At 35.8% G+C, this 26,375-nt stretch overlaps 1 protein-coding gene across 5 annotated transcripts in view; it reads left to right on the forward strand.

Annotated features, from left to right (window-relative positions):
* PLOD2 (procollagen-lysine,2-oxoglutarate 5-dioxygenase 2) overlaps window positions 1-26,375 on the forward strand; it is a 100,313-nt gene that overhangs the window by 44,141 nt on the left and 29,797 nt on the right. For all 5 annotated transcript variants that reach the window (XM_042956434.1, XM_042956431.1, XM_007086332.3 and 2 more), the window contains 5 exons: window positions 1,381-1,517; window positions 13,980-14,143; window positions 17,329-17,441; window positions 19,721-19,784; window positions 21,014-21,111. In XM_042956434.1, the coding sequence (XP_042812368.1) occupies window positions 1,381-1,517; window positions 13,980-14,143; window positions 17,329-17,441; window positions 19,721-19,784; window positions 21,014-21,111 (576 nt within the window). The remainder of the gene's footprint in view (window positions 1-1,380; window positions 1,518-13,979; window positions 14,144-17,328; window positions 17,442-19,720; window positions 19,785-21,013; window positions 21,112-26,375) is intronic.

Consider the following 26,375-nt stretch of genomic DNA (forward strand, 5'->3'; position numbering starts at 1 on the left):
AGTAAATACTACTACTGGGCGCTTACCCCCCAAATACAAAAACACTAATTCAAAGAGATACATGTACTTCTGTGTTTATAGAAGCATTATTTACAGTAGCCAAACTGTGGAAACAGCCCAGTATCCATTGATAGATAAATGGATAAAGAAGGTGTGGTAATTATATATAATGGAATATTATTCATCCATAAAAAAGAATTAAATCTTGCCATTTGCAGCAACATAGAGCTAGAGAATATAATGCTAAGAGGAATAAGTTAGTCAGAGAAAGACAAATACCATATGATCTCATTCGTATGTAGAATTTAAAAAACAAAACAAATAAACAAAGGAAAAATAAAAATGAGAGAAAGACAAACCAAGAAATAGACTCTTAAGTATAGAGAACAAACTGATGGTTACCAGAGGGGAGGTGAGTGAGGGGTGGGGGAAATAGGGGATAGAGATTAAAGTGTACCCTTATCATGGGGAAAATAAATAAAATAGTACATAAATAAATTAAGAAATAAAGTCCATTTTGTTTATTACCTATCTTAGATATAAAAAATTATTCTCTAAATTTATTTTACCCTTTCTCTTGTGTTTAATTTCATTCTCCCTTAATTTCACAAATCTAGTAAGATCATTATCTTGGGAACATCAGAATTTGTGATGGAATTAAAATTCAGGGTGTGTGTGTGGCGGAGGGGAACCTATACTTGCTGCTCCCTCACAGCCAGGTGTGGTTCCGTGTACTTCCAATATGGGAGACAGCTGCTGAGGCTGAGGCAGATGGTGAGGAGAACAGCTACAAGTTTAGCTCTGATTAATTGTGCTTAGGCAATTCCTTGCATTAATGAATTGTTATTAAGTTTTTGAGGGCAATGTAAATTTAAGCTTTATAAAGTAAAGAAGGTGACATCTGACCTGATGCCCTCTGTGTTTCCTTGAACAGCTGATTTGCTTCAGTAGGTAAATCACTTAAGAGTCCTGTCCAAAACCTTTCTGGACTTGGCTTTGGTGTTCATTGTACAGATTTCCTGTCAGATTGAAAAGCATTATGGGAAGTTTCTGTATTTTCTTTTTCACTTTAGTCTGAACAAGTAGAAATAAGATATGAGAAATATTTTCTGTGCTCCTTACCCCCTTGACCTCCTTGGATTAGATTCTACTTTTGAAATAGTAAAATCAGGAATGACATTTTATGGGATGGATAACATTGAAGAATCAAGACCTGAACTAGGCATCAAGTGTTTTTTCTCTGTAGCATCATGATTTAGTGATTTAGTGAAATGTTTGAAGAGTGGATACTGTGTAATATTGTACAAGTTGCTGATGACTTCTGTAATACTGCTATAACTTGAGTTTTGCTCAGTGACAAAATGTTGATTTCATTTATAGGTCCTTGGTCAAGGAGAAGAGTGGAGAGGAGGTGCTGGAATTAATAGTATTGGAGGGGGCCAAAAAGTGAGATTAATGAAAGAAGTCATGGAACATTATGCTAATCAAGAGGATTTGGTTGTTTTGTTTACTGAATGGTAAGAGAAATAACTTACGAATTTTTAAGTCTACATTAAATTATTATTAAAAAGTTGAAATTCATATTTGCAGATTATTTTTATTTTATTCACAAGGAATCATTAACTTAAAAAGTAGATTTTACTCATAATTAGAAAACCATCATCTAACATAGTTGTGTAATGCATCAAATCTAATGATTTACCATAAGCAACAATGAGAAAATACAGCATGAGCTAGCATTTTTGTGAAATCCGTGTTTTAATCCTGACTTGAGATGGAAGAAAGATCATGTTGAGGTTTTCTGTTGAGGAAAATAACTCAGTGGGTCCTGGCTGACCAGGAGGAAACGGATCATGAAAAGTTATAAGTGAGAAATAATAAAGTCTATTTTTAAGGAAGAAAAGTCTTTTCAGTGTGTATCTTTTTGTATACTGTTTTATTTTCCTTCTCCTTGATTTGGAATGCCCACTGTCCTCTTTTACCTTCTTTCTGCATGTTTTTATAATGTCAAATTGTCATGAGTCATTAGTGTTTGCTACTTTCTTTCTTCCATTTTCTTCTCCTTTTTATTTTTATGTTTTGGTCATTAATTGCTTATTTCAAATCCCCATGCATTTTCTCCTCTAACTTAGGAAAGCTTATTTGAATCTCTTCCTCAGTTTGAAAATCCCAAACCATTACTACTGCAGATAAAAGTAAGAGTAATGTATTTCATACAAATATGTATATAAGAAAGGCATAAATTTTGAAATGAAAATAGACATAATAAAGTCCCGCTGCCATCAACCATTAAAAGTTTTAAGAAGGTCTACATTACTTGCTTCTTTAGAATTTCCTTAATATCCTTTTTTTTTTAAAGTTTCTTTATTTCTGAGAGAGAGAGAGTGAGAGAGAACGAGCTAGTATGAGCGGGGGAGGAATAGAGAGAGGGAGACACAGAATCCAAAGCAGGCTCCAGGCTCCGAGCTGTCAACACAGACCCAGATGTGGGGCTCGAACTCATGAACCGAGAGATCATGATCTGAGCCAAAGTCAGACGCTTAACTGACTGAGCCACCCAGGTGCCCCATAGAATCTCCTTAATATCTTGGAGGAAAAAAAATAAAGTTCTGCTTATAGCTAACCTCTTCTTACAACACGAGATGTAGGATAGCTGGTGTCAGCTTAAGTACTGGGAATTTTTATACAGAATCTATTATTATATATATATTTACCTTTGGAAAAGAGTAGAAAGCTCACAATAACTGTTTAGATTAAATATTGAGTATGTTTTGGTTTAAAAGTATGGCGGAGGAGCGCCTGGGTGGCTCAGTTGGTTAAGTGTACAACTTCGGCTCCGGTCCTTATCTCTCGGTTTGCTAGTTTGAGCCCTGCATTGGGCTCTGTGCTGACAGCTCAGAGCCTGGAGCCTGCCTCAGATTCTGTTTGTCTCCTTCTCTCTCTGCCCCTCCCCCACTCATGCTCTCTCTCCATCTCTCAAAAATGAATAAACATTTAAAAATTAAAAAAAAAAAACAAGCTTAAAATATGGTGGACTTCAAATAGCCAATTTGGTCAGCTTGAACTTGCCACATGTACGTTTTGATTTTCATTTCGAGGCAAATTCTCCTTGTACAAGTTACCACATATGAGCCAGTAATGGTTTTAGGTTCTTAAGCCTCCTTTTGTGTTTTCGGAAGAACCTCTTTCCTTCTACCTTTACCCTTCTGTCCCACTCCACCTCCCCCATCCCCCAATCCAGGACTTAGCCTTGGGAAAAATTGGTTTAATAAGGTGCCAGTTTGTTTTTCTTAAGGAAAGGGATACTTCGAGATATCTGAAAGCTGCCTGCAGTTGCATTTATTTATTTAGATGATATTTTAAGACCCAGCATGACAAAAAGACAACAATAACATTTTAAATGGAAGACTTGTGTGTCAGGCACTGTTAGTGTTTGGGATATATCAGTGAACCAAACAGACAAAATTTCTGACACTTTCCTCTGTGAAAACAGCCAGGGAACTGAAAATATGCAGACCCAACTCAGCCAAGCCACTGTCTGAGAAGGATTGGTAACATGTTCTCTTTCTTGACCCAGCATGTCTGTTCTGCTGGAAGAGCCTAGGGATAATGAGAAAGTAACTGAGGTAAAGAGGGATGGGCAGGTGCTGCCACGTTAGAGCTTTTTTCTCCTCTTATTTATTTGCTTAAACAGCACCCTTTAAAAAAAGTGTCATGTACAGAGTGATGAATATAGTTGAAAATTATGCATAATCTAAGGTCTGAGAGAAATGGATAAGGCTATTTTTAAATTACTTGAACTAGGATACCCGTTCTGTAACAAAACTGCTAATCTCCTAATTAAGTTTACCTTTGGTCAAAGGTAGAATTCAGAAAGGTAGAATTATTAATTTTTTTATAAATCAAATTCCTGTTTCTTGTGTGGTTTTCTTTTCTTTTAAATATTTTTTTATTAGAGAGCAATAGCGGGGGGAGGGGCCGAGAGAGAGGGAGAGAATCTTAAGCAGGCTTCACGCTCTGCACCTAGCCTGACGCAGGGCTCCATCCCATAATCCTGGGATCCTGACCTGAGCCGAAATCAAGTCAGACACTTAACCACGTGAGCCATTCAGGTGCCCCTTAGGTGGTTTCCTTAGGACAACTCAACTGTAATAATTCATTTTATGGAAGCATAGGTCACCACTGTATGAAAACATACAAACATTTATGTACTTAATGGTTTGTATAGTTTGGATAGGCTTTGTCAAAAAAACCTCTCTCGAGGTATAAATTGTATACCATTACATACACTCATTTTAAGTGTAAAACTCAATGATTTTTAGTCATCTTAGAGTTGTGCAATTATCATCACTTCTCAATTTTAGAGCATTTCTAACACCTCCAAATAATCCCTTGTGTTTGTTTAGACACGCTCTTGTGAATTAATTTGGGAACAATTTTATAACACTGCCTCCATGGGAATATGTATTCTAAACTGACTTTTGGATGAAAATTTAAAATTAGAGACAAGATGTTTATAAATGTACTATATAGAGTAAGATTTGTCATATTTAATTTAGATAAAAACAAGTATTTGGCAAGGGTTTGCGTTCTTAAAATGAAAATTGAAGCTATCCATATGAGAAAGTACCATAAACTTTTTTTCAAGTTATTTGATGCTGGAGTGTGTGTGTGTGTGTGTGTGTTAATATAAATTAGATGGTTTGTAAAGCTGATCATCTCTCCTTGATTAGATGAATTTATTTAATATAATTGTAATGGATAATTCCAATCATAATGAATTTGATGACTTTTAATGGATGGAGTGCAATGAGTTCTTTTGAACTAGGCTCATGAAGATTTTGAGGACAAGTATTGTAACTTGATAGCTGCACATTCCCGTATGGAGAAGAATTATTCCACAAAGATTTTATAATTCACCTTAATCAAAGTAACTGAGCACTTTGAGTTTTAATACAAGGTACATTGCATTACTTTTAGAATTACCTTGTAAATTATGTATTTCTTTTACTTCAGTCACATTGAAGACATATGGTCAGGCCTAATTATTATTATATAGTAGGTAGTATTTTTTTTAAATAATATGTAGGCCAGTAAGTAACAAAAAGTGTTTTATTGTGAGTGATACAAATTGAATATCCCCACAAGTTTGCTCTGTACTAGATATAATAAAATATAAACCAGCCAGAGTCCAGACCCCAGAATACGCATGTGGTGGAATTCTCTTTTGGGTGTCAGTATCTAATAAAACTTTAGTTATTTGTTTTATTTTTTTCTTATACATTTGAGAAAATTCTTTAGAAGAAAAGTTGTTAGAAATAAAGGTGATGTAATTATTTTGTTTTGAATTTGGACTGAGCATAAATTTCTGTTTTTTGGTGATGAATATAATGCCATTAATCAGAATGCTGATGGGCTACATTTTGAAAGACTCCTAATATATGAAATACTTAAAAGACATATTCAGGGGTGGTTATTGGCCTCACCAAAAGGAATATTTCCTCTATTAAAATAACTACCCAAGGATTTGGGTATATAGAAACTGCTTGGTTCATTAAAGTATTTGTTTAAAGATGATTAACTAAATGATTTTGAGGTAAGATAAAGGAATTGACTTTGCAGTTTATAAGCTCTTACTCACTAAAGATTGCAGTAAGGAAGATTGAATTTAAAAAACTAGAATGGTAGTTACTGTTATAATGCAAAAGTTGATATAGAATTAAAATGAATATAAAGTAAAGTCTCTGGCCTGGGAAATTGATCCAGGATAAAGGGCACTGGCTGAAAATCCAGGAATAATCTTAGTCACAAATTCTTTTCTGTTAACATATATGCCTTACCCCTTGTATATTGCTAGCTCCCATGTACCTTGCATGTTGAATTGTAATTGTCCTTATTTCCAGGCAGTGAGGCTGAGGGCTATACCTGATTCAAATATTGTCTGGGTAAACAGCAAGTTATCGATAAATATTCGGTAACAGGAACTGGCATTAAAAGAGCAAGAAACAGATCTTAGAAGAAATATGGTAGATACTTTGAAACTGCTTTTAAAGATAGATTTTCTTCATTCGTTTGGAGATACTGAAACGATTGGCGAAGGCCAAGAAGTGTCCAAATTTTCTAGATCTCAAAGGTTGCAATTATTTAAAAAAAAATGAATTTTGATTGTCAGAAGCCATGAAAATAATGATGTTCTTGTTGCTGATCTTTCCCATGTAAGCTAATGTTTGTTTCTTCGGCTCCTAATTAAATATTATTTTGCTGAAAAAGTAAGATAAGTGGACAGATTTTTTTACTTTGTATTTAGTACACGTGTCTTGAGTACAAACTATGATCTAGGCATTAAAGTTAACACTGCAAAAAAAAGAGAGAAACACAGATCCCATGCTCAAAGAATTCTCATATTATGCTAATTCTGCAAACAAAACTGAACAAATCTAATTTGGAAGAAATAATATGATTTCAGAAAAACTTGCATGTTGACATAATCTTTTTAGAATCATTTACTTTTAGAAAATTGTCAAAGATTATGTTTTATTATATCATTCTGCTAATTGTTTATAAAATTATTTTATATAAGTCATATAAGTCATAAGTATCATTATGTGTATTAATTCTACAGATGACCAGATCCTATCTTATTTTATTCTATGAAATAAATATTTTATACTTTTCATAGCTCGTTACATACCCAGTATGTATAAAATGCCTGCATTTTATATTGTCTTACATAGTTTATTCAGAAGATAGAAAAAAAATTTTCTGAAAGCAAAGCTTTTCAAGTATGATGGCTATAATTTTAACCAACTACGGCAGATTTATTTGATGGACTCCTCCTTCCTGTCAGCGATGACAATTTAATTGTGCAGACACAAAGAACCTAGTTATTAGCGATGGACAACATTTCATTATATTAGTATGAAGGAAAGCCAAAATACATCAGAGTTCTTAGTTTGAGTACTGCTTTTTTCTTTTTTCCTTTTTTGAAGGAAAGATTAAAATCATTAGCTGTCATGTAAATATATTGCACGGTCTTCTGGCTTACCCAGAATAGCCTGAAATATGTTTAGGAATTATATAGGAAATGAGTGACTTTTGTTTTTTTCAGATTGTTCACATGTTCTTGTTAATTTGTACTGAGTATATTAATTGGTGTGTTGGAATGAGGAAGAAATAAATTGTACACAAAAGAAGCATTGGATGTTTATATATATGTATATATCATCTGTCTCTCGATTGATATGTATAATCTTGTATGCACTAACTTGCCTGACTATATGTGTTTGTATATATAATATATAATATATAATGCATATGTATAATTTTTCCCCGAACCAGATTGCCTGCTCCTTGAAGTTTGTTCTTTTGAGTAAACATGTATCTGTTATGTGCAAAATACAGTGCTGGTCGTGTGGTTGGAACTGGAGTTGGGGCGGGGGGGCGGCAAGTGCTGAGTGGGACAGAGATCTTGTCCCCTGGATATATTTTTCTATCCATACATAGCTCTGTATATGTTGTATCTGGCATGCTGGAGCTGCATAATAAATGTTGGCGATTTTTAAGTCTTTTTCCCCCTCATTGATTTAGTGAATACTTGCTGTGTACTAAGTACGTGTCAGATTTGAAAGTTCTAACGTTACAGAGATAAACTTAAGCATTATTTAAAAGTAGAAGGAAAATTGTCATTTACTTAATCATCTTTTAACTACTGATTTTAGCAATAAGGAGACTGACCCGGAAAAGCGAGTGGCGGTGCCTCGAGCTATGGCAGCTTGAGCTACTTTGACGTCTTGCCACCATTCCTACCTTGGCTGCCTTCTCTGTTAGGTGTTACTCCTAGCCGTTCTCAGGAAACAGTCTGGAGAAAATGACTCTCTAGCTAAGCAGTGTCCTGACTGACTCCTGCCTCTACCCAGCCTCAGTAGGAATACTGTACAGGAAATGAAAGTAGATACCATTTGAAGGAAAATGCTCCCAGAATTATTTGTTTTTTAAAAGAGTACCTGCTTTTTAAGAAGAGCTAATTCCTACCCTTTCCTTCAAAATTCCTATTGTAAAATGTATTTATCTTTTTGTACTATGATTTTATTGTAATTTATTTTGCAAGTTCAACAGGGTTGACATTGTTAAAAATATTCATTCATTCATTCATTCTTTTTTTTTTTTTTAAATTTTTTTTTTTCAACGTTTTTTTTATTTATTTTTGGGACAGAGAGAGACAGAGCATGAACGGGGGAGGGGCAGAGAGAGAGGGAGACACAGAATCGGAAACAGGCTCCAGGCTCCGAGCCATCAGCCCAGAGCCTGACGCGGGGCTCGAACTCACGGACCGCGAGATCGTGACCTGGCTGAAGTCGGACGCTTAACCGACTGCGCCACCCAGGCGCCCCCATTCTTTTTAAATAGGCTCCATACCCAATGTGGGATTTGAACTCATGAATGAACCTGAGATCAGGAGTCATAAGCTGTACCAACTGAGCCAGCCAGACATCTCCTGGTTGACATTTTAACTTTTTTTTGTGAGGGGAGAGAGAGAGAAGGAGTGATCTCGTAGCATCAGTTTGCAGTATTATCTATGAAAATACAGATAGGTATTTAAGATGAGGACATGATTAAAGACAGAAGTACCAGGTGCGTTGCTCCTTGTGTGCTTTGGTTTCATTAGACTAGCTGGTAAGAGATTGAATGCTTATAACTTTTGGCTTAAGCGTAGGTCCATGATGATGAAGAAAGTGTTGTACTCGGGAGGAACAAATAAAACTAGGGAACACTTGTATTGCTTTCTTTTCTGGCTACCCAGTAGCTTTTGCTTCTTACTAAGACTTGGGATGACTGATTCATTCATGTGTTTATTCATTTGTTCAACAAATATTTATTGACTGTCTCCCAGATACAAAGCTAGAGGAATACACAGGTGAATAACGATGCGGATCTGGCATACGAAGAAAGAATAGGCAGTCTAGTATAAGATAGGCAGTCCCAGTGTGAAGAGCAAGAAATAAAATGTTTCATGAAATGAGAAGGGAAAAGATCTGTCGGAACTAGAAGGAAGGAAAGGGTCTCTTCTATTTAGGTGAATCAAATAGAAGTTTTTAAAGGAGGGGAGATTTGAAATGGGAATGATTTGGACCCGACTGGGAGAAGATGTGCTAAGCAGATGGAAACATCTTGAGAAAATACGCGAATGACAGATCAAATAGTTCAGTTTGGTTTCGGAACAGGTCACTTAATGGAAAGTTATTGTGACGCTGATTCTTTTAGACTTTACTCTGTAGGCCAGGTGCTGGTAAGCCAGGGGCCAGACCACTGCTTGTTTTTATAAATAGTTTTATTGGAACACAGCTATGGTCATTGTTTCTGGCTGCTTTTGCACTACAACAGCAGAATCGAGTCCTTGCCATGGAGACCATATTGCCCTCAAAGCCAAAATTATTTTCTGTAAAAGGCTAGATAGTAAATATTTGCAGAGTCCTGCTTTAGACCTAGTTGTGAACTACTGATCCAGCCTGGGGACTAGCACAGAATGATTTTCAGGAGAGTTTGTCCGTGAGTCCTTATCAGAAGTGAGGAGATAGGTAACGCAGAGGCTTGTAGGGTTTTGGAATTAATCTAGTCCAGTGTCTTCTAGAAAGGGTGGAGAAGATTTGAATGCTAAATAGATTAAATAGATGGAGTCAATAGGATTTGGTGAAATATTTGATTCGAGAGGGCATAGAAAGGGAGGAGGTAAGGCTGGATGAAAGATTTTCAGCTTGGGCGACTGTGTGGTTGATGGTGCCACAGAAACAGGGAACACAGAAGGGCAAACACTTGTAAAAGTTTGAATGACCTGTTAGAGATAGAATGCTGACATGTCTGTTAGAGAACTCAGTATGACCACATAAGGTGGGACCTTATGGTTTTTGCAGGACCCAGGAATATTTACCACAGTTAACTATGGAAAATTTTATTTTATTTTTCGTATTTAAATGGACCAAATTCCTGTGAGAATTATTTTTATGACCGTTGTGCATTTTAAAAATTTTGATTATTTGGGTTGTTGTGGCCAACATAATTTTAAGTAGAAAAACTTTCTTGCCGTTTGAAAAGTTTTAAATCAATTCAGAGAACTGTTCGAAAATCCTTAAACATGGAAATAACAATGCCACTAAAATAAAATGGGAAAGTTTTAGCTACCTAAATTTTTATTCAGAGTTAAATTCTCACTTCAATTGTGTGAACATAATCTTTGCCTTTACATTTTGCTTTAAAATAATTATTTTTGGGGGGTGCCCGGGTGGCTCAGTCAGTTGTGTCCAACTCTTTTTGGTTTCAGCTCAGGTCATGATCTCATGGTTCGTGAGTTTGAGCCTTGCATCGGTCTCTGTGCTGCCGTTGTGGAACTTGCTTGGGATTCTCTCTCCCTCTCTCTGCCCCTCCCCGACTCAGGCTGTGTCTGTCTCTCTCAAAATAAATAAATAAGCTGAAAATAATTATTTTGTGTTATAAAGGTAATGCTTGCTTATCAACTACTAAATCATAAAAGTAGAAGTTGCTACAACTCCCTTTCAAGCTACTGGATTCTGCTAATAGTTTCAGATAGATGGGGTAGATACTATAGTCTTCACTAGGTTTATAAAGACAGAAAATATTCACTTTCCAAATGTGCATTTCTACCTCTGAAGATGTGATGCTACCTACAAAATTTCTGAATCCGTTGGCCCAAGTCTCCCAATCATGTGATTCTCTGACATAATAATCCCTTTTTTCCATCTCTAGGCAATGTGTTGGGAGTCTTCTGCAACTTGAAGGGCAGTCTGTGTCTCAGAAGGTTTGATTTATTTGTCTTGCCTCTCATGGCTGAATTACCCATGACACTGGTCTTCTTTCCTACTTCAGGAAAGTAAGATAGGATTCGTGGTCAAATCTAAAGTGGTCATGCTGAGGAACTAAGTTGTACTTATTTATAAGAAAAAGAGGAAATAGATGTATTTTTATAAATATTATTTTGTACAGTTAGATTAATTCAGCTTTTTCAATCAACAGGCAGGGAGAAGATAGTTTGAGGTTTTAGTCAGAACACATGTATTCTGATTTAAAATTTATCTTAGCATATGTGTATATAAAAATAAAATTATTGTAAACTACAGATTGGTGTGAACTTAAAAGTGAGTTTTCCTCCTGCCTCTCCCGTTATTACAGTCCCTTTCATCTAGTAACAATAATGTTAATTTTTAACTTTATTGAGTGCTTATAACATGCCATGAGTTGTTCTTTTTTATTCAGTAACTTGATGAGATAGGTACTGCCCTCCTCCCCCATTTTATACATAAAGAAATTAAAGCATTAAGAATTTAAGTAGCTTGTCTAAGGTTACTCAGCACATGGCAGAGCTGAAATTAGACACACAGCTAGAAGACTTCAAACTGTATGCTCTGAGTCCCTTCATGATTATGTTATTAATAGTATTAGCAGAAGCTTGCCTATTGATTCTGGAAGAAAGAAGAAGCCATGTATGGAAAGGTATAGATATAGATAAGTTTTAATTTTGAGATGATATTTTCTGTAACAAATAAAAACAAATCATAAAATTTAAATTTTCTAGAACAATATAAAAATGAAAAGAAGTAGTCTACGTCTCTGATCCCAACCTTATGTTCTCTTTCTAAAAAACTTGGCTAAAAAACTTCACTAAAAAACTTACTAAGTGTAGTTGCACATTAGTAACATTTTAACTCTCGTGTGTTTTGTTTAGTTTTGTTTAAGACTCAGAAGTGTACTATATGGTGAGGGTTTGTGTGTGTCGAGTACTTTTTACTTGTAAAGTGTAGTTCACCGTGAAGGGTAAAGAGAGGAAAGGAACAGAGGGAAGGCAACTTCCTTTTTAAAGTACAGGATCTGGAGATTACAGAAGCACACCACTTCCACTCACATTCTGCTGGACAGACTTAGACATGTGCCCACATCTAGCTTCAGAGTAGTCTTTAATAAGGTGACCATGTGCCCAGTTAACACAGGGGGATTCCATTATTGAAATAAAGGCTAGGGAATGTATATGAGGGTCAGTTAGCACCTCTGCCACAAGTATAAACTTACACTATTCTTGCTAAAGTAAATTTTTGTCAAGTTTATTTATTTTGAGAGAGACAGATAGAGCACAAGCGGGGGAGGGGCAGAGAGAGAGGGAGAGACAGAAAATCCCAAGCAGGCTCTGCAGTGTCAGCTCAGAGCTCAGCCCGGAGCTCAAACCCATAAACTTTGAGATCATGACCTGAGCCAAAACCAAGAGTCGGCCGCTTAACCGAGCCACCCAGGTGCCCCTCTAAAATAATTTTTAAAACTTCATGGGGTTTTTATTTTTAAAGAGATGAGGAATCGTGTGGCTTGTTTTACAAAATAACTCATATATAAAAAGTTATTAAATGTTGCCTGATGCATTACTACAGCCTTGGCATATTACCAGGCTTTTTGAGAGCAAGTCTGGCTGGGAAAAGCATGTGGAATAGTCTCCTTACTCCTCCATTCAGATATCACAGCAGTGTATCTGCACTATTGGCTGTTGGGAACGAACACTTGGTGCTGAATTCAGGAGCATTAGTTTGTTCTTACTGTTTACCACCTGGGATATTAGGTCATTAAATTATCATTTTTGGAAACTTTTGGTCTTGAAGTACTCTGATGTGAACAAAAACGATGCAAAAGAATTTATGGTTGTAACAAGGATAAAGAATTTATTGCAGAGTGGAAGCATATCTGGTTGTGGCTTTTACACTTCACGTTTTGTTAAGTCATTGTTACTCTGTGAATGAACAATGAGCAATAATGTCCTCAGAAAGCTCAATGAAACCATTGACATTATTATGTCAATTAAAAAAAAACTTTTTAAATATTTATTTATTTTGAGAGAGAGCGAGAGCGAGAGCAAGCACGTGAGTGGGGGAAGGGCAGAGAGAGACAGGGAGACACAGAATCTTAAGCAGGCTTCAGGCTCCGAGCTGTCAGCACAGAGCCCGATGCGGGGCTTGAACCCGTGAACCTTGAGATCATGAACTGAGCCAAAGTCAGATGCTTAACCAACTGAGCCACCCAGGTGTCCTATAGTGTCAATTTTTAGATAATTTTTTTCAATTTTATTGAGCTTTAAAAGAAAGATGCACAGACAAGTGCATCTTTTTAAAGCTATGCAGAGGCAGACACTCTGTCTCTCTCAAAAATAAATAAACATTAAAAAAATTTTTAAAAAAAGATGCACTTGTCTAACTTTTATTTTAGGATTTTAGGCTAAATAGTGATTTAAGTATAAATTTATAATGGTGATTTTTAGTAGTTGAACACATTTTATCAAAGATAATGAAATCTTCAGAAATGATAATGGTTGGATACAAATTAAATTGAAACATTAGGCAGTTATAATGGCAGCTTCTGTCAATGACTATGTCTATATTATTGTTATATATAGTTAGTTATTGACTTTTTAAAAAACGTTTATTTTTTTATTTTGAGAGAGAGACCAAGCAGGGAAGGGTCAGAGAGAGAGGGAGACAGAGAATCCCAAGCAGGCTCTGTGCGTCAGCCCTGAATTCCCAGGGCTCGAATTCATGAACCATGATGAGATCATGACCTGAGCCGAAATCAAGAGTTGGATGCTTAACCAAATGAGCCATCCAGGCACCCCAAGTTATTGATTTTTTTAACCTTTCAATACTGATTGAACATTTTGATTTTGGGAATATGTGATTATTGAAAAAAGGTATCAAGACTGGCGCTAAAAAACATTGTCTTTATTTGGACTTCATCTGCCGATGTGATGTAAACATTAATAATTTAGTATAACCCATATAATTTAAATTGAAGGAAAATTGGAATATTCTGTAAATAGTTGGTATTAATCTTATGTTGGATTCTAAATTCTGATTTTTATTAGTGACTATTTCTTGGTTTACATGCCTAAATTCTGACAAGTGTATTTTAAAATTTCTCCCCCCCCCCTCATTAAACAGCTTTGATGTCATATTTGCTGGTGGTCCAGAAGAAGTTCTGAAAAAGTTCCAAAAGTCAAACCATAAAGTGGTCTTTGCAGCCGATGGAATTCTGTGGCCAGACAAAAGACTAGCAGACAAGTATCCCGTTGTGCACTTTGGGAAACGCTACCTGAATTCAGGAGGTGGGTAAGATACTGGCAGAGAAGTTAAATGCTAGTCATAGAAAATTACAAATATTGATGAAACAACCTTTTTTTGTATAGGTAACTATAGACATGAACCATTATCTTCTTATTACTATGAAAAATTGTATCAGCTTAGAATCCATGGTGTGTTTTAGTTAACAAAATATTTTCCATGTATTATATCATATGATGCTCCTAACAGAACTAAGGCATGTAAATGTTATTGTTTCCAGAATATAAGTGGGAAAACCAATGTTCCCCAAATTTAAGTGACTTCTCCTAGAGACATTCAGTTGTCAAGGAAAAACAGCATGGATTCTGGTCTGATTATAGTTTCATTGACAATTTTCTGGCTATTAGATAATGGGTTTATCTAATAAGTTCTAAGTAAGTTCCCTTACTTAGGAAAAAGTGTAAGCTATAATCATGGAGCTATGAAATATAGGCATTACTTAATTTTATCTATGTTTTAAATATATCAGTAAGTGAATGATTTTGTCTTGAAATCACTAGTCAAAAAGGTTCAACACTGAGTGGATGTAAAGTGCTGCATTAGCTACTCCACCATGGATTAAAGGAACAAATTATCACATTTTCCCTTTCCTTTCAAAAAAAATTAATAAACTTGACTTTGGACATTATGATGACTCCAAAATGTTTTCCTTAGACTGAGATTAATATAAACATATGACCCGAAGACATAACCAAATAGGATGGGAGACATGTTAGAGAAATAAGTTCGGTGAAAGTTCCAAGCCACATTGGGAAAACAAATTTTTTTTGGATGATTCACATGTACAAAACTGATACTATTTAGTTTCGTTCAGGTTAAGTCCTACTTGATGTAGCAGCAGCAGCGTTTTTGGATTCTAGGCTCTGATCAAGGCATTTATGGCAACGAAACCTTTAGCAAGTAATTTACTTTCTCTGGGATGCCTCAATTCCAGCTCTATTTACCTGCAATGTATTTTATGCAATATATTCCCATAGTTATGCCTTGGAATTTTGTCAGCCCATATAAATATTGCACTTCTGAAACCTTAAATTCCAGTTTGCACTGCCTAGTTTCAGCTCACTTTTTCTCTCCATCTCAGTCCAGCTGCAGTTCATACTTACGGGGATTTCTTGACCATTTTATTTTCCTCCTAATCTATCTACCACCTTTGGATTTTACTTCCATAATCAAGTTACAACCTAGGTTTTCTCATGTTAGTCACTTGACCTCATTACCTTAGTAGTCTTTCCTTCTTAGATTTATAGTTTATGCACTGACAAAGCCTCTCCCTAAGATTGTTTCCCAATTTTTACTTCTTTGTCTTAACCCTCAATTATGGATTGGTGCCATTTGCACCCCCAAACTGTCAGCCTGTCAGTTGCACATGGCTGGCTTTTAACTTATCTGAAGTCCTAGATAGTCTAAAAACCACTTAGCTGAGGGACTCTGGGAGAAGTATTATTTTATATTTATTAATTTTTCTAAACATATATATAGTCAAACATCTAGATGTAATTTATATACGAATTATGTAATGATTCACTGAGATGGCGAAATTCATCTAGATGGAGTATATGTGTTTAAGAATCTAAATTTCAGACAGATGCACAGTGCTGTGGAAACAGCAAAAACCCAGCAAGTGAGTGCCTTTGTGAGAAAGTTTAATTAAGGAAAAGGTGTTTTTAAGTGGGAAAGAGATCAAAACATGATTCCTATGCCTTCTGTAGTCATAATTATTAAAGAGATGCTAGAAAATCTAAATATATTCAATAAAAGATTATATAATTTCATGAATGGACTATTGAGAGTTATTTAAGGGACATGAGTTTTGTTTATGATTATATCATTTAGTTTTAAAAAATTATGGAAAGAAACTATGTTTCCTTATCAGGAAGATTTCAGAATATTATAAACTTTATTGGTTTGAAATAATATGGAAATTTAATAGAAAAATATAAATCATATAAAGTATATATCACATACTATGAAAATAGATGAAATTTCTCTTCATTTTTGAATGGGATTTATAAAAAGGATAAGGAAACATAAATTTTGAAAAAGAGTAATGTAAACTATTGGAAAATGTCATATGCCATTACTTGGACATATTTTTCATTGTAGTATATTGGTAATAGGAATTAAAAAATTGACTATATTTCAGTGTTTTAAGATTTTTTTAATTTGATAAAAATAACAAATGAGGAGCAACCAGTGACTGGTTTAAGCATGTTTTCATTTTCTCTTGATTTCTCTAGATAACAGTAATTTTTCTGGACCTATTTCTTTTCATTCTTTTATTCCTATGAGGAAATTTTAATTTTGAGGGTAAAAAATTAGGTTTTCTTTCAATTCACAAGAGTAACTTTGGTCCCTTTTTAAAAGTACTACAGGTCAATGAAACATAACAGCTTGGCTACGTTTCTGAAATTCAGAGGAAGATTCAAACAGGAGAAAAATGATACTGTTGTCTGTGTCTTTTATAGACAACTGTTATTGGCAAATTTAATGCTTATGCTCGAAGGCCAAGGGGAACAATCCAATTTTAGACTTCCTTTCTCCAGACTGTGACATAAAAAATCTAGCCAGAAAATGGTTTAGCAGGTACAATTATGACCAGTTCAAGTAAAGGAAAAATTCCCCAAATGTCCTAGATATAAAATTTCTTTGACATGTTTGCAGTCAATGACATTTCCAACATTCCTTTGATTTTGTTAGCATCCTACACTGACATTAAATCACCATAGTAGAGATTTTTTTTTTCCAGAAACAGTGAATCCTCTCCAAAGGATCCAAGAAAGATCATTTTAGAAGGTCAGGAAGAAAATTCTGTCTTCTTCTGTTCTTTTCCTAGTAACTTTTTCCCTTAGGAGCCTTGGAAAACATTATTCCCTCTCTTATGTCGATTAATTTTGGGAATGTGTTTATTCAAAAAAAGTCTTTGATTTGCAGTTGGTAAAAACTCACTCTTGTAGTTTATATATAAAACAAAGGATGCTCAATAACTCATTTCTTCCATGGTAATCTGTAAAATTCTAAGTATTCTAAGTATCAGTATTCTAAGTATAAAAAGGCCTAAATATTAGGCCTGATGGATTTACACTTCTGTGCAACTGATGAATGGAATTCATAGAAACCAGTTTTGGTCTTTGATTACTAAATTCTCTAATCTCTCTCTGTTATATTGCAGGATTTATTGGCTATGCTCCATATATCAACCGTATAGTCCAGCAGTGGAATCTCCAGGATAATGATGATGATCAGCTCTTTTACACTAAAATTTACATTGATCCACTGAAGAGGGTATGTAATAGCTTGCATTTTTAATATAACCTCCTTATTTAAGATGTCTACTGGAGCTCCAGCCATTGTATCCATATTCTAGGCAGTTAACAGACAGAATGGTAAATAAGGGGCCATCTGAGTTACATTACCTCTTTTTAAATAATCTTTCTAGAAAAAACTTTCTGTTACTTTTCTTTGACCAGAACATATTTATGTGGCTACGCATAATATGCAAAGAAAATGTTGTCCTTTGTTTCAAGTGTAAGTGTCCTGTTAAAAAATCGGATTTCTATTATTAAGGAGGAGGAATGCAGGGAACAATAGCTGTCTGGTATGGACCCTAAAGAGAATATTCCTGAGATTGATTTAAATGAAACTTTGGAGAAAAGTAAAACCAAAGTTCTCTAATTTTAGAAAATTGTTAGTATATTTACATAATGTAAGTTAATGTTTCATAAATTCACCGTAGGTAACATAATCGTTCTAGAATGTACTGAATTTATATAATTTGTGGGTGCTGTTACTGGAAACAAGTTTTTTTTAAATTTTTTAAATGTTTATTTGTTTTTGAGAGAGAGAGAGAGACAGAGCACGAGCAGAGGAGGGGCAGACAGGGAGACACAGAATCCGAAGCAGGCTTCAGGTCCTGAGCTGTCAGCATGGAGCCCAATGTGGGGCTTGAACTCACAGACTGTGAGATTATGACCTGAGCTGAAGTTGGACGCCTAGCCGACTGAGCCACCCACGCACCCCAGAAACAAGTTTTTTTTTTAAGTATATTTTACAGCGAGTTTGCAACTGTAGCTGTTTCTGTTTCTTAGATAAACATTTCACTTATCTAAATGTTTTCATTAGATATTTAATACTTAGGAAACTTTATGCTTAAAATGTTTATTTTTATTCGCCTCCCTTTTTTGCTTTCCCTCTTATGTGTCTGACATAGCAAGCCTGAGGACTTCTTTCATCCAGGAGGAGAAGCCTGCTCTTGGCATGAGTGCTAGCCTGTGCAGCATGATGTCTGTCTGCCTTTGTGTAATTCAACTGTGAAAGTACTTTGAGTCTTACTTAGCTGTCTGTGCTTCAGGATGCTTTCCCTGAAATCTCACTACTGAGTTTGTAATGTTTTTAGTTGTGTAAATCCTGTTTAAGTTTCTCTCTTAGCATAAGATTTTATCTGGTTAGCACATGTCCTTGTTTGCTTGGTTTGTCATAACAAAATACTCTAGCCTGGGTGGCTTAAATAACAGAAATGTATTTTCTCAGAGTTCTGGAAGAACTCAGAATTAGTCATATGGTGGAGAAGTGGAAATATTAGGAGAAAAGCATGAATGCTTTGACATACCCTGTACCCTAGATCAGGGCAACAGCATGGTCGGTTTCTAGCAAAGTCTCTCTTTCCGGGTTGTAGACAGCAGCCACCTCCTTGCTGTGTCCTCCACGTAGTAAAGAGAGAGAGACACAGAGGCATGCACACATACCAGAGAGCATGCACAAACACGCTGGTGTCTCTTCTTACATGGGCACTAATTCTATTGTGAGGTCCCTGCTCTCATGACCTCAGTTAAACCCTAATTATTTACCAAAGGCCCTGTCTCCAAATACCATCACATTGTGGGTTAGGGCTTCATATGAATTTTGATGAGACACAAACATTCAATCTATAGCAATACACAAAGATAATTTTAGGAATATTATTATGACAGAGAAATGTAGCTGAAAAAATTGGTACGTTGAGAATCATACAGTTTGCAAAGTGGTTTAATCTTTATAATTATGTTGATTGATTACATGCCTATTGTAGCTGACAGGTAGGGGAGTATGCCACAATAATTACCCATCCTCAAGAGCTTAACCCAACAGAGGTCTATGTCTCCTGCTACATGTCAATGATAGGTCAGCAGAGGGTTTCTGCCTATTGCAGTCACTTGGGGACCCCGGCTGATGGAGCAGCCATCATAGACCTTACTAGTTTGTGTGCCACTTGGGGTCTCAAACTGGAAGTTCCATGCTCCAGTTTAGAAGTGATTCATTTTACTTCTGCTGAAAACCCACTTGTCAGAATTAGTCATAATGCAGTGAAGTGGAAATACTAGGAGAATAGCATGAATGCTTTAACATACCCTTTATCCTTTAATTCAGTCAACTCTCTATAGTCTTTCTGTCTTTCTGAAGAATATTGCTGGAATAATTTACAAATAGGATCTTAAATTCCCCCAAAGAATAAACTATATTACCACGATAGTGTTGTTTGCTATTTTTGTTCTCATTTTCAATAGTATCTTTATTCTCATTTTTAGGAGGCTATTAACATCACATTGGATCACAAATGCAAAATTTTCCAGACTTTAAATGGAGCTGTAGGTATGCTTCCTAAATACAGAATTGTTCATGAATACAAACGAACACCTGTGTTTTCAACTGTCTGTCCTGTATTATATCCATTTTGGGGCTGTGGTTAAGGTTTACTGTGTAGATATTACAACTTTTAAAAAACAATGGACTTGAGCTTAGTTTGACATCGTGAAATACATTTACTGAAAATCATTTCTTAAGACTAGTGTAAAAAAGATAAGCTTCTAGCTTTAGGTAATTTAGAATTTAGTGTCTCACCATCTGGAGATATATTTTTAATTTAATGATACCTTATTATTACACAGTTTTCCGTGTAAGTTCTCTGTGTTGTGAATTAATGAGGAATATTAGAGTATTGGAGTACTTTACCTAGCTTAAATGGTAATTGGTAACCAGGCACACATACTGTGGTGTGTGTGTGTGTGTGTGTGTGTTTGTGTGTGTGTGGGGGTATGCCTGTGTGTGTTTTCCTAGATAGACATATTTCTTGGTAAAAATACATTAATCCATTAAATTAACCAATATACTGAAAATAAAAATACACTAATTCACTAATGCATTAATACTTTAAAGATTAAAAATAACATTGTAATTCAGTACAACTCTTCAAGGCAGTTCATGCACTAAAAAGTTTCTCAGAATGGAAAGCATTTAGTTTGAAGTGCTTAGGAAATGTGAGGAAAGGAACTGGAAACAGCAACAAAAAAACAGCTGTTCCTGCTCCCATCTGACTTGTGTATTCCTGGTATTTGCATTAGGCCTGATTTTCAAGAACTGGAAATACTATCAATGATGGCCAACTGCAGAAACCTTGCTTATGTCTGGCAGTGTTCTATTTGCCATATTTGTATTGTTATCATCTTCATAATAACTTTGAAAGGCAGGCAAAGATCCCATTTTTATAGTTGAATAAATTGAGATAATAATTTAGCTCATCTGGGATCACATTACTATCAAGAGCCCTTGGAGGCAGAATGGCAAAGATACTTTTCTCCGGCCAGACACCCCGGTCAGTGTCTTAGCACCTCAGTTTGCGGGTGCCGGGTTGGAGTGGTTGAGGTGCTCTGCGGACCTAAAGTAGGCAAAATTTCTAAAAGTGTTGTAGCACATGGAATAGCATTCGTGAGAAATTTTATAACAACAAGAAGGTATAGATAGATGTAGACATGTATATGTGCTTATGAATACACACACATTTTAAATGACTACAATCTGTTTTTTTTTCCTTTTTAACCCAGATGAAGTTGTTTTAAAATTTGAAAATGGCAAAGCCAGAGCTAAGAATGTATTTTATGAAACATTACCAGTGGCACTTAATGGAAATGGACCCACCAAGGTGAGTCACAGTGACTTTTCCCTGTTTCCTTACTACAGAGCAGTATGTAGTGTGTCATCTTCTTCTCCCCCCTCCTTTACCTTCTCCTCCTTCTACTTCTCTTTTTTAGTATCTTTAAGAGTCTCTATTTTAGTGCCAGCAATCTACTGGCTTCATCTTTACACTGTGTATTATGTGGTTTCCTTCAGATTAATCAAATGATGATTTTTCTTGAGCAAAGTGATACTTTTTCGTTCTATTTTTGACACATTACTGTTTAAGAATAACAGCAAACTTGAGAATGAGCCATATTTTCCTCATACAGGATATCCTATCTGAATAGGAAATGCTGAGGTCATTAATGCACCATTTTCTTTTTTTTTTTTTAATTTTTTTTTTAATGTTTATTTATTTTTGAGACAGACAGAGACAGAATGTGAGTGGGTTAGGGGCAGAGAGAGAGGGAGACACAGAAGCAGAAGCAGGCTCCAGGCTCCGAGCTGTCAGCACAGAGCCCTACGCGGGGCTCGAACTCACAAGCTGTGACATCATGACCTGAGCCGAAGTCGGACGCTCAACTGACTGAGCCACCCAGGCGCCCCAATGCACCATTTTCTGAGTTAACAACTCTGTTAAATATTGAGGTGTCACTGTGTGGCTGGAAGCTTCTTCTTGCACTTATTTTAATACCAAGGTTGATGGGTTATAGTTGAGAAAGACATATTGCGACTAATGAAATTTTAGATGCTTTTCAGATATACATCATTGAGCTTGCTGAGAATGTTATTGACTGCAAAATGTTTAGATAAGTTTGAGATACAGATGTGTGCTTGAAACAGTGTTCTGAGAAACCCTCAAAATGGAAGAAGAAGATTCCTCTTCCCCTCTAGTTAATCTTTACAACTTGAGTATTGTCCCATTCCAGCCCTCCTGCAGTCTGGCTGGGGGCACTCCTTTCTCTGTCTTGTATCACTTTCCCAGATCTATCCTCTCCTACTCGTTAGCAATGTAAAGACCCTCAAGTCTTTCCCATCTTAAAACAAAGCCAAGGCAGCACAAACTAAACCATCCTCCTCAATCCTTTTGCCTTCGAGCCTGCCTGCCTTTTTCCTCCCCTTCACAGCCAAACACTTTAAAGTAGAGGCAACTTACTGCCACCTCTGTTCCTCTTCCCACCACACCAAGAAATGCTCCTGCCAAGGTCTGTTGAGACATCCTCTTTAGCCCTCATTTTACTTGACTCAGATAACATTTGACCATGTTGATCCCGTTTGATCCTACTTGAAATAAACACTCTTTCCCTTTGCACCATTCTCTGCTGGTTTGTCTACTGATTTTCTGGCCTCTTAAATCTCTCTCTTTTTCTTTTTTTTAAATACACATTAAAAAAAAAAACCAAACTAAGACATCGTATGGGTGGGGTAGCTCAAGGGTGGTGGGAGCGATCTTTTTCCTTTCTTGTTTGAATTAAGTGTTCCATAGGTATCTCTCTGAGACACCTTTCGTTTCTACACAAATTCTTGGTTAATTTGCTTCCTTCCTATGTCAGCCAATCCTCTTGTGATGCTGATGATTTTCAAATCCTTGCTCTAGCTCCTGTATCTTTCTCAAGCTCCAGGTCTGAATACCCAGTTGGTAGCTTTGTGTATCATATGAAGACCTGAACTCAAGACCTTCAGCTCTGCCTCCTCTTTTGGCCAGCTGGTTCATGGGAACGTGGGTCTTGTTTTGGCTCTAAGTGCTTCCCACTCCCAACCCAAGAGCTGTTTTTTTCTGATTCCTGTACGTGGTGGTTTGTCTAATTTTCTCAGTGCCAGTGACAGCTTCCTTAGTTCAGGCCACCTGCACCCTGCCACCCCTAGCAAACCACCCACCAGAAGCCTGGAACCTAGGGCATTGTGCTGAAGCAGAAAGTCAGTCACATCAGTCACCTGTATAATGCCCTCTGTAGACTTAGGTGTAAAGAGCCAAATTCTCACCTTGCCTTGTAAAACTCTTTTAAAATTTCACTCCTGGTTTAGTGATCACCAGTCCATTCTTCCGTCTACTTCCCCACTCCTGACACTACAGATATCTACACGAACATTTCTCATACTCATTCTCTCCCTCTTTCTCTCCCCCCACTCCTACGTACTGAATTCCTTTGAACTTTGAACCCTGGAATCCTTTGCCCCTAATCCCACTTGCTCTACCCACCTACTAAATCCTCTTCATCTTGTAGACATCAGCTTAGTCTTTACTTCTCAGATCTCCTGCATGCTTTCTATAGTATTTGGAACTTTGTCCATCACAATATCTAATACCACACGCTAGACAGGTATGGATTTACTTTTTTTTTTTGTCTCTCTTACTTACTGGGCCTTTAGCCTAGGAATTATAGAAACCATACCTATCCTGTTTACTTTTTGTTTCCGCAGGCTCCAGCACGTATCTAGCATATATTAACCTTTCAGTAAATGTCGGAATTTATAAACAATCTAATGACCTAGCATTATTCTTGGGAGTGGTAAGGCAGATTATTTTTTGGCAGGGCAAAAAAAGTCATAAAACTGATGTGGATCCCTGTAACTTTTCCTTAAGCAGATAAATGCACATCTTTTGTCTATGAAGCGTCCTTTGCAATACATGTGTGTGTGCGTACGTGTTTGTACGTGTGCATGCACACAGTGTCTATTTTAGCCCTCTGTCTGATATCCTTGGTGCCATTTAGACAAGGGCTTGTTCAGCCAGACATCTCCTATAACCACATAGGGTGCTGTGTCTTCTTGGTAATTTTCTAAATCAAATGTAAATGTCTTTAAAGAGGGGGCATGGCCCTGAGCGTTAAGCTTTTGTGGGCAAGCCCTGATGTTCAGTGGTTGTGATGTCATCACCAGTTTCTCCTGAATTCTCAGGATGATACTGCCTAAAGTTTTACAGAGTGATTAATTTAGGACCTCTCATGAGAAAAGGAGCCCTAATCCTTAGTCCATTTAGAAAGACCTGTTTTAGGTCTTCTAAGAAACATTCTCAGTTTGGGCTGTCACAGTTTCTGGAATTTCAAGCAGTGTGATGATCCTATTATATTTTCTCTGACATGATCCTATCTGGTCTACCTTCCTGTGATTCTATTTGACAACAAAGAATGAAGCAAGTTTTTTATTATAAAAATTAAACTTGTGATAACATAAACATTTGAGAAAAGATTATGTAAATAAGCATTTATTTAGCGCTAATATCTAATTTAATAATATTGTTAAAGTTAAAGGCACATGAATGTATTACATTTTCCCCTGTGTCCAGGCTAATGGGAAAGAAAGCAGATTATTCTCTAGATAGAAACTTTTTTTTTAAACCATCATTAAAGGCAAAAGGATATTTTCTGTGAATTTTTATAAGTTTATTTTACTTACTATTTTATTTAGCTAAGGGGTGATTATAATGCCAGTGGCTTTGAACCATAACAATGACCTAACTGATAATATTTAAGCCATTTTTTTCATTTAAAAATATATGCATAATCTGGAAATGATAAATTATTTTTAATATGTTTACAGACCAAAGTTATTAAAGTTAATTTCTCTAAATCTCATGCTGTTAGTAAGAGTAATTTTTAAATTATAAGTAGTTTAGGGGCGCCTGGGTGGCTCAGTCGGTTAAGCATCTGACTTCAGCTCAGGTTGTGATCTCATGGTTCGTGAGTTCGAGCCCCATGTTGGGCTCTGTGCTGACAGCTCAGAGCCTGGAGCCTACTTCAGATTCTGTGTCTCCCTCTCTCTTTGCCCCTCCCCAGCTTGGACTCTTCTCTCTCTCTCTCTCTCAAAAATAAATAAACACTAAAAAAAAATTATAAGTAGCTTAAAAAATCAATTATAATCTCACTACCCCTTGATACTGTTTTATTCATGATTGCTTTCAGGTTTTTTTGTCTTTTTAGTCTATATCTGTGAGCATTTATACTTTTCATTTATTTTCATAATGATATGTAAATAATTTTGTGTTTCTAAAGTAACATTTTATTTACAATATATTTCTGTATTCTACATAATTATTTTCTCACTTGGCTAGATACACACAATCTAATATTAATAAATTTTTAGACAGAAACTATGATTTCTGGCTTGAAGCTTTACTTTTTATTTTTGAAGCTCATTTATTGTTCATAACACATTAAAAGATGCTTACTTTAACACCTAACCTTTTCTTTTACATATCAGATAATATACCTGTTAAGGTAATCATGAAATTGGTGGTAGTTTTATACAAGCTAAAATTGAACAGAAGATCGGATCACCTGATTTGCACGTGAAAACAAACATTTCTGAAACTAATTTGATTTACAATAAAAATAGGGATGTTAATCCTGTACATAAAAACACAAATGCTTGGGTCACTATGACCTTGAATAATTGGATGATTTGGGAAAATGAAAGAAAGAAAGAAAAGATTTGGTTGGAAAAGTTTCTCTGCCAATGAAATGACATCATCTCTGGAAACATTTTGATATTGTGAAAGAAGGATCAGGAAAGTACTACCACCTAGTAGCTGGGGACTGCCTGGAACAGCCTAACTACATAAACAGTTTTCTGCACTTTCCAAAGCTGCCAGCATAAATGTCTGCAGATTTTAATGAAGAAAACAGATGTAAATGGAAGGTGGGGGTTGGCGATGGATAACTTCTGCCTGTGTAGTGAGCGATCCAAAAGAGAAAGGTTTCCAGTCAAAAGTAATGTTTTTAAAATATCTTAATTATCTATGAAAATTAAATTGAGGTAAGGAGTAGAACGTGGAAAGGTTAGAAAATAAAGTTTTAATTCTGAAAACTAAAAGTAATACCTTTTATGCTCTAACCTTTGAAAAGATATTGATCATTTTCATATTCACATAAGGATTCTAATAGACTGATCAATAATTCATGAAATAAATATTTAATTTTTATGAGATTTCTGAGATGAGGAAAGTGCCAGCCTTTACACAGAGATGGGGCTTTTAGATATGGCCAACTATGGGGGATTTTTTTTCTCCCTTTAAAGAAAAACTCTTTTCCAGGACATTTAAAATAAGTTATATTTTTCTCTAGCCTTAAATTTCTTAAAATTTCTTTTAGAAATAATATTTAGGACAGGATCCAATTTCACATGAATCTGTTTTCTTCCTTCAAAACCATATTATTGTATGGAATATGAATGTTTAATGTTTGCATTTGTAATTTGACAACAGTAATTTTTTTTTTGTGCTAGAGGCACCTTAAAATGACCACATTGACTCTTGAAATGTCATTAATGAATTTAATAAGTACATGTTTC

The sequence above is a fragment of the Panthera tigris genome, chromosome C2, assembly GCF_018350195.1.
Source record: "Panthera tigris isolate Pti1 chromosome C2, P.tigris_Pti1_mat1.1, whole genome shotgun sequence".
NCBI lineage: Eukaryota > Metazoa > Chordata > Mammalia > Carnivora > Felidae > Panthera > Panthera tigris.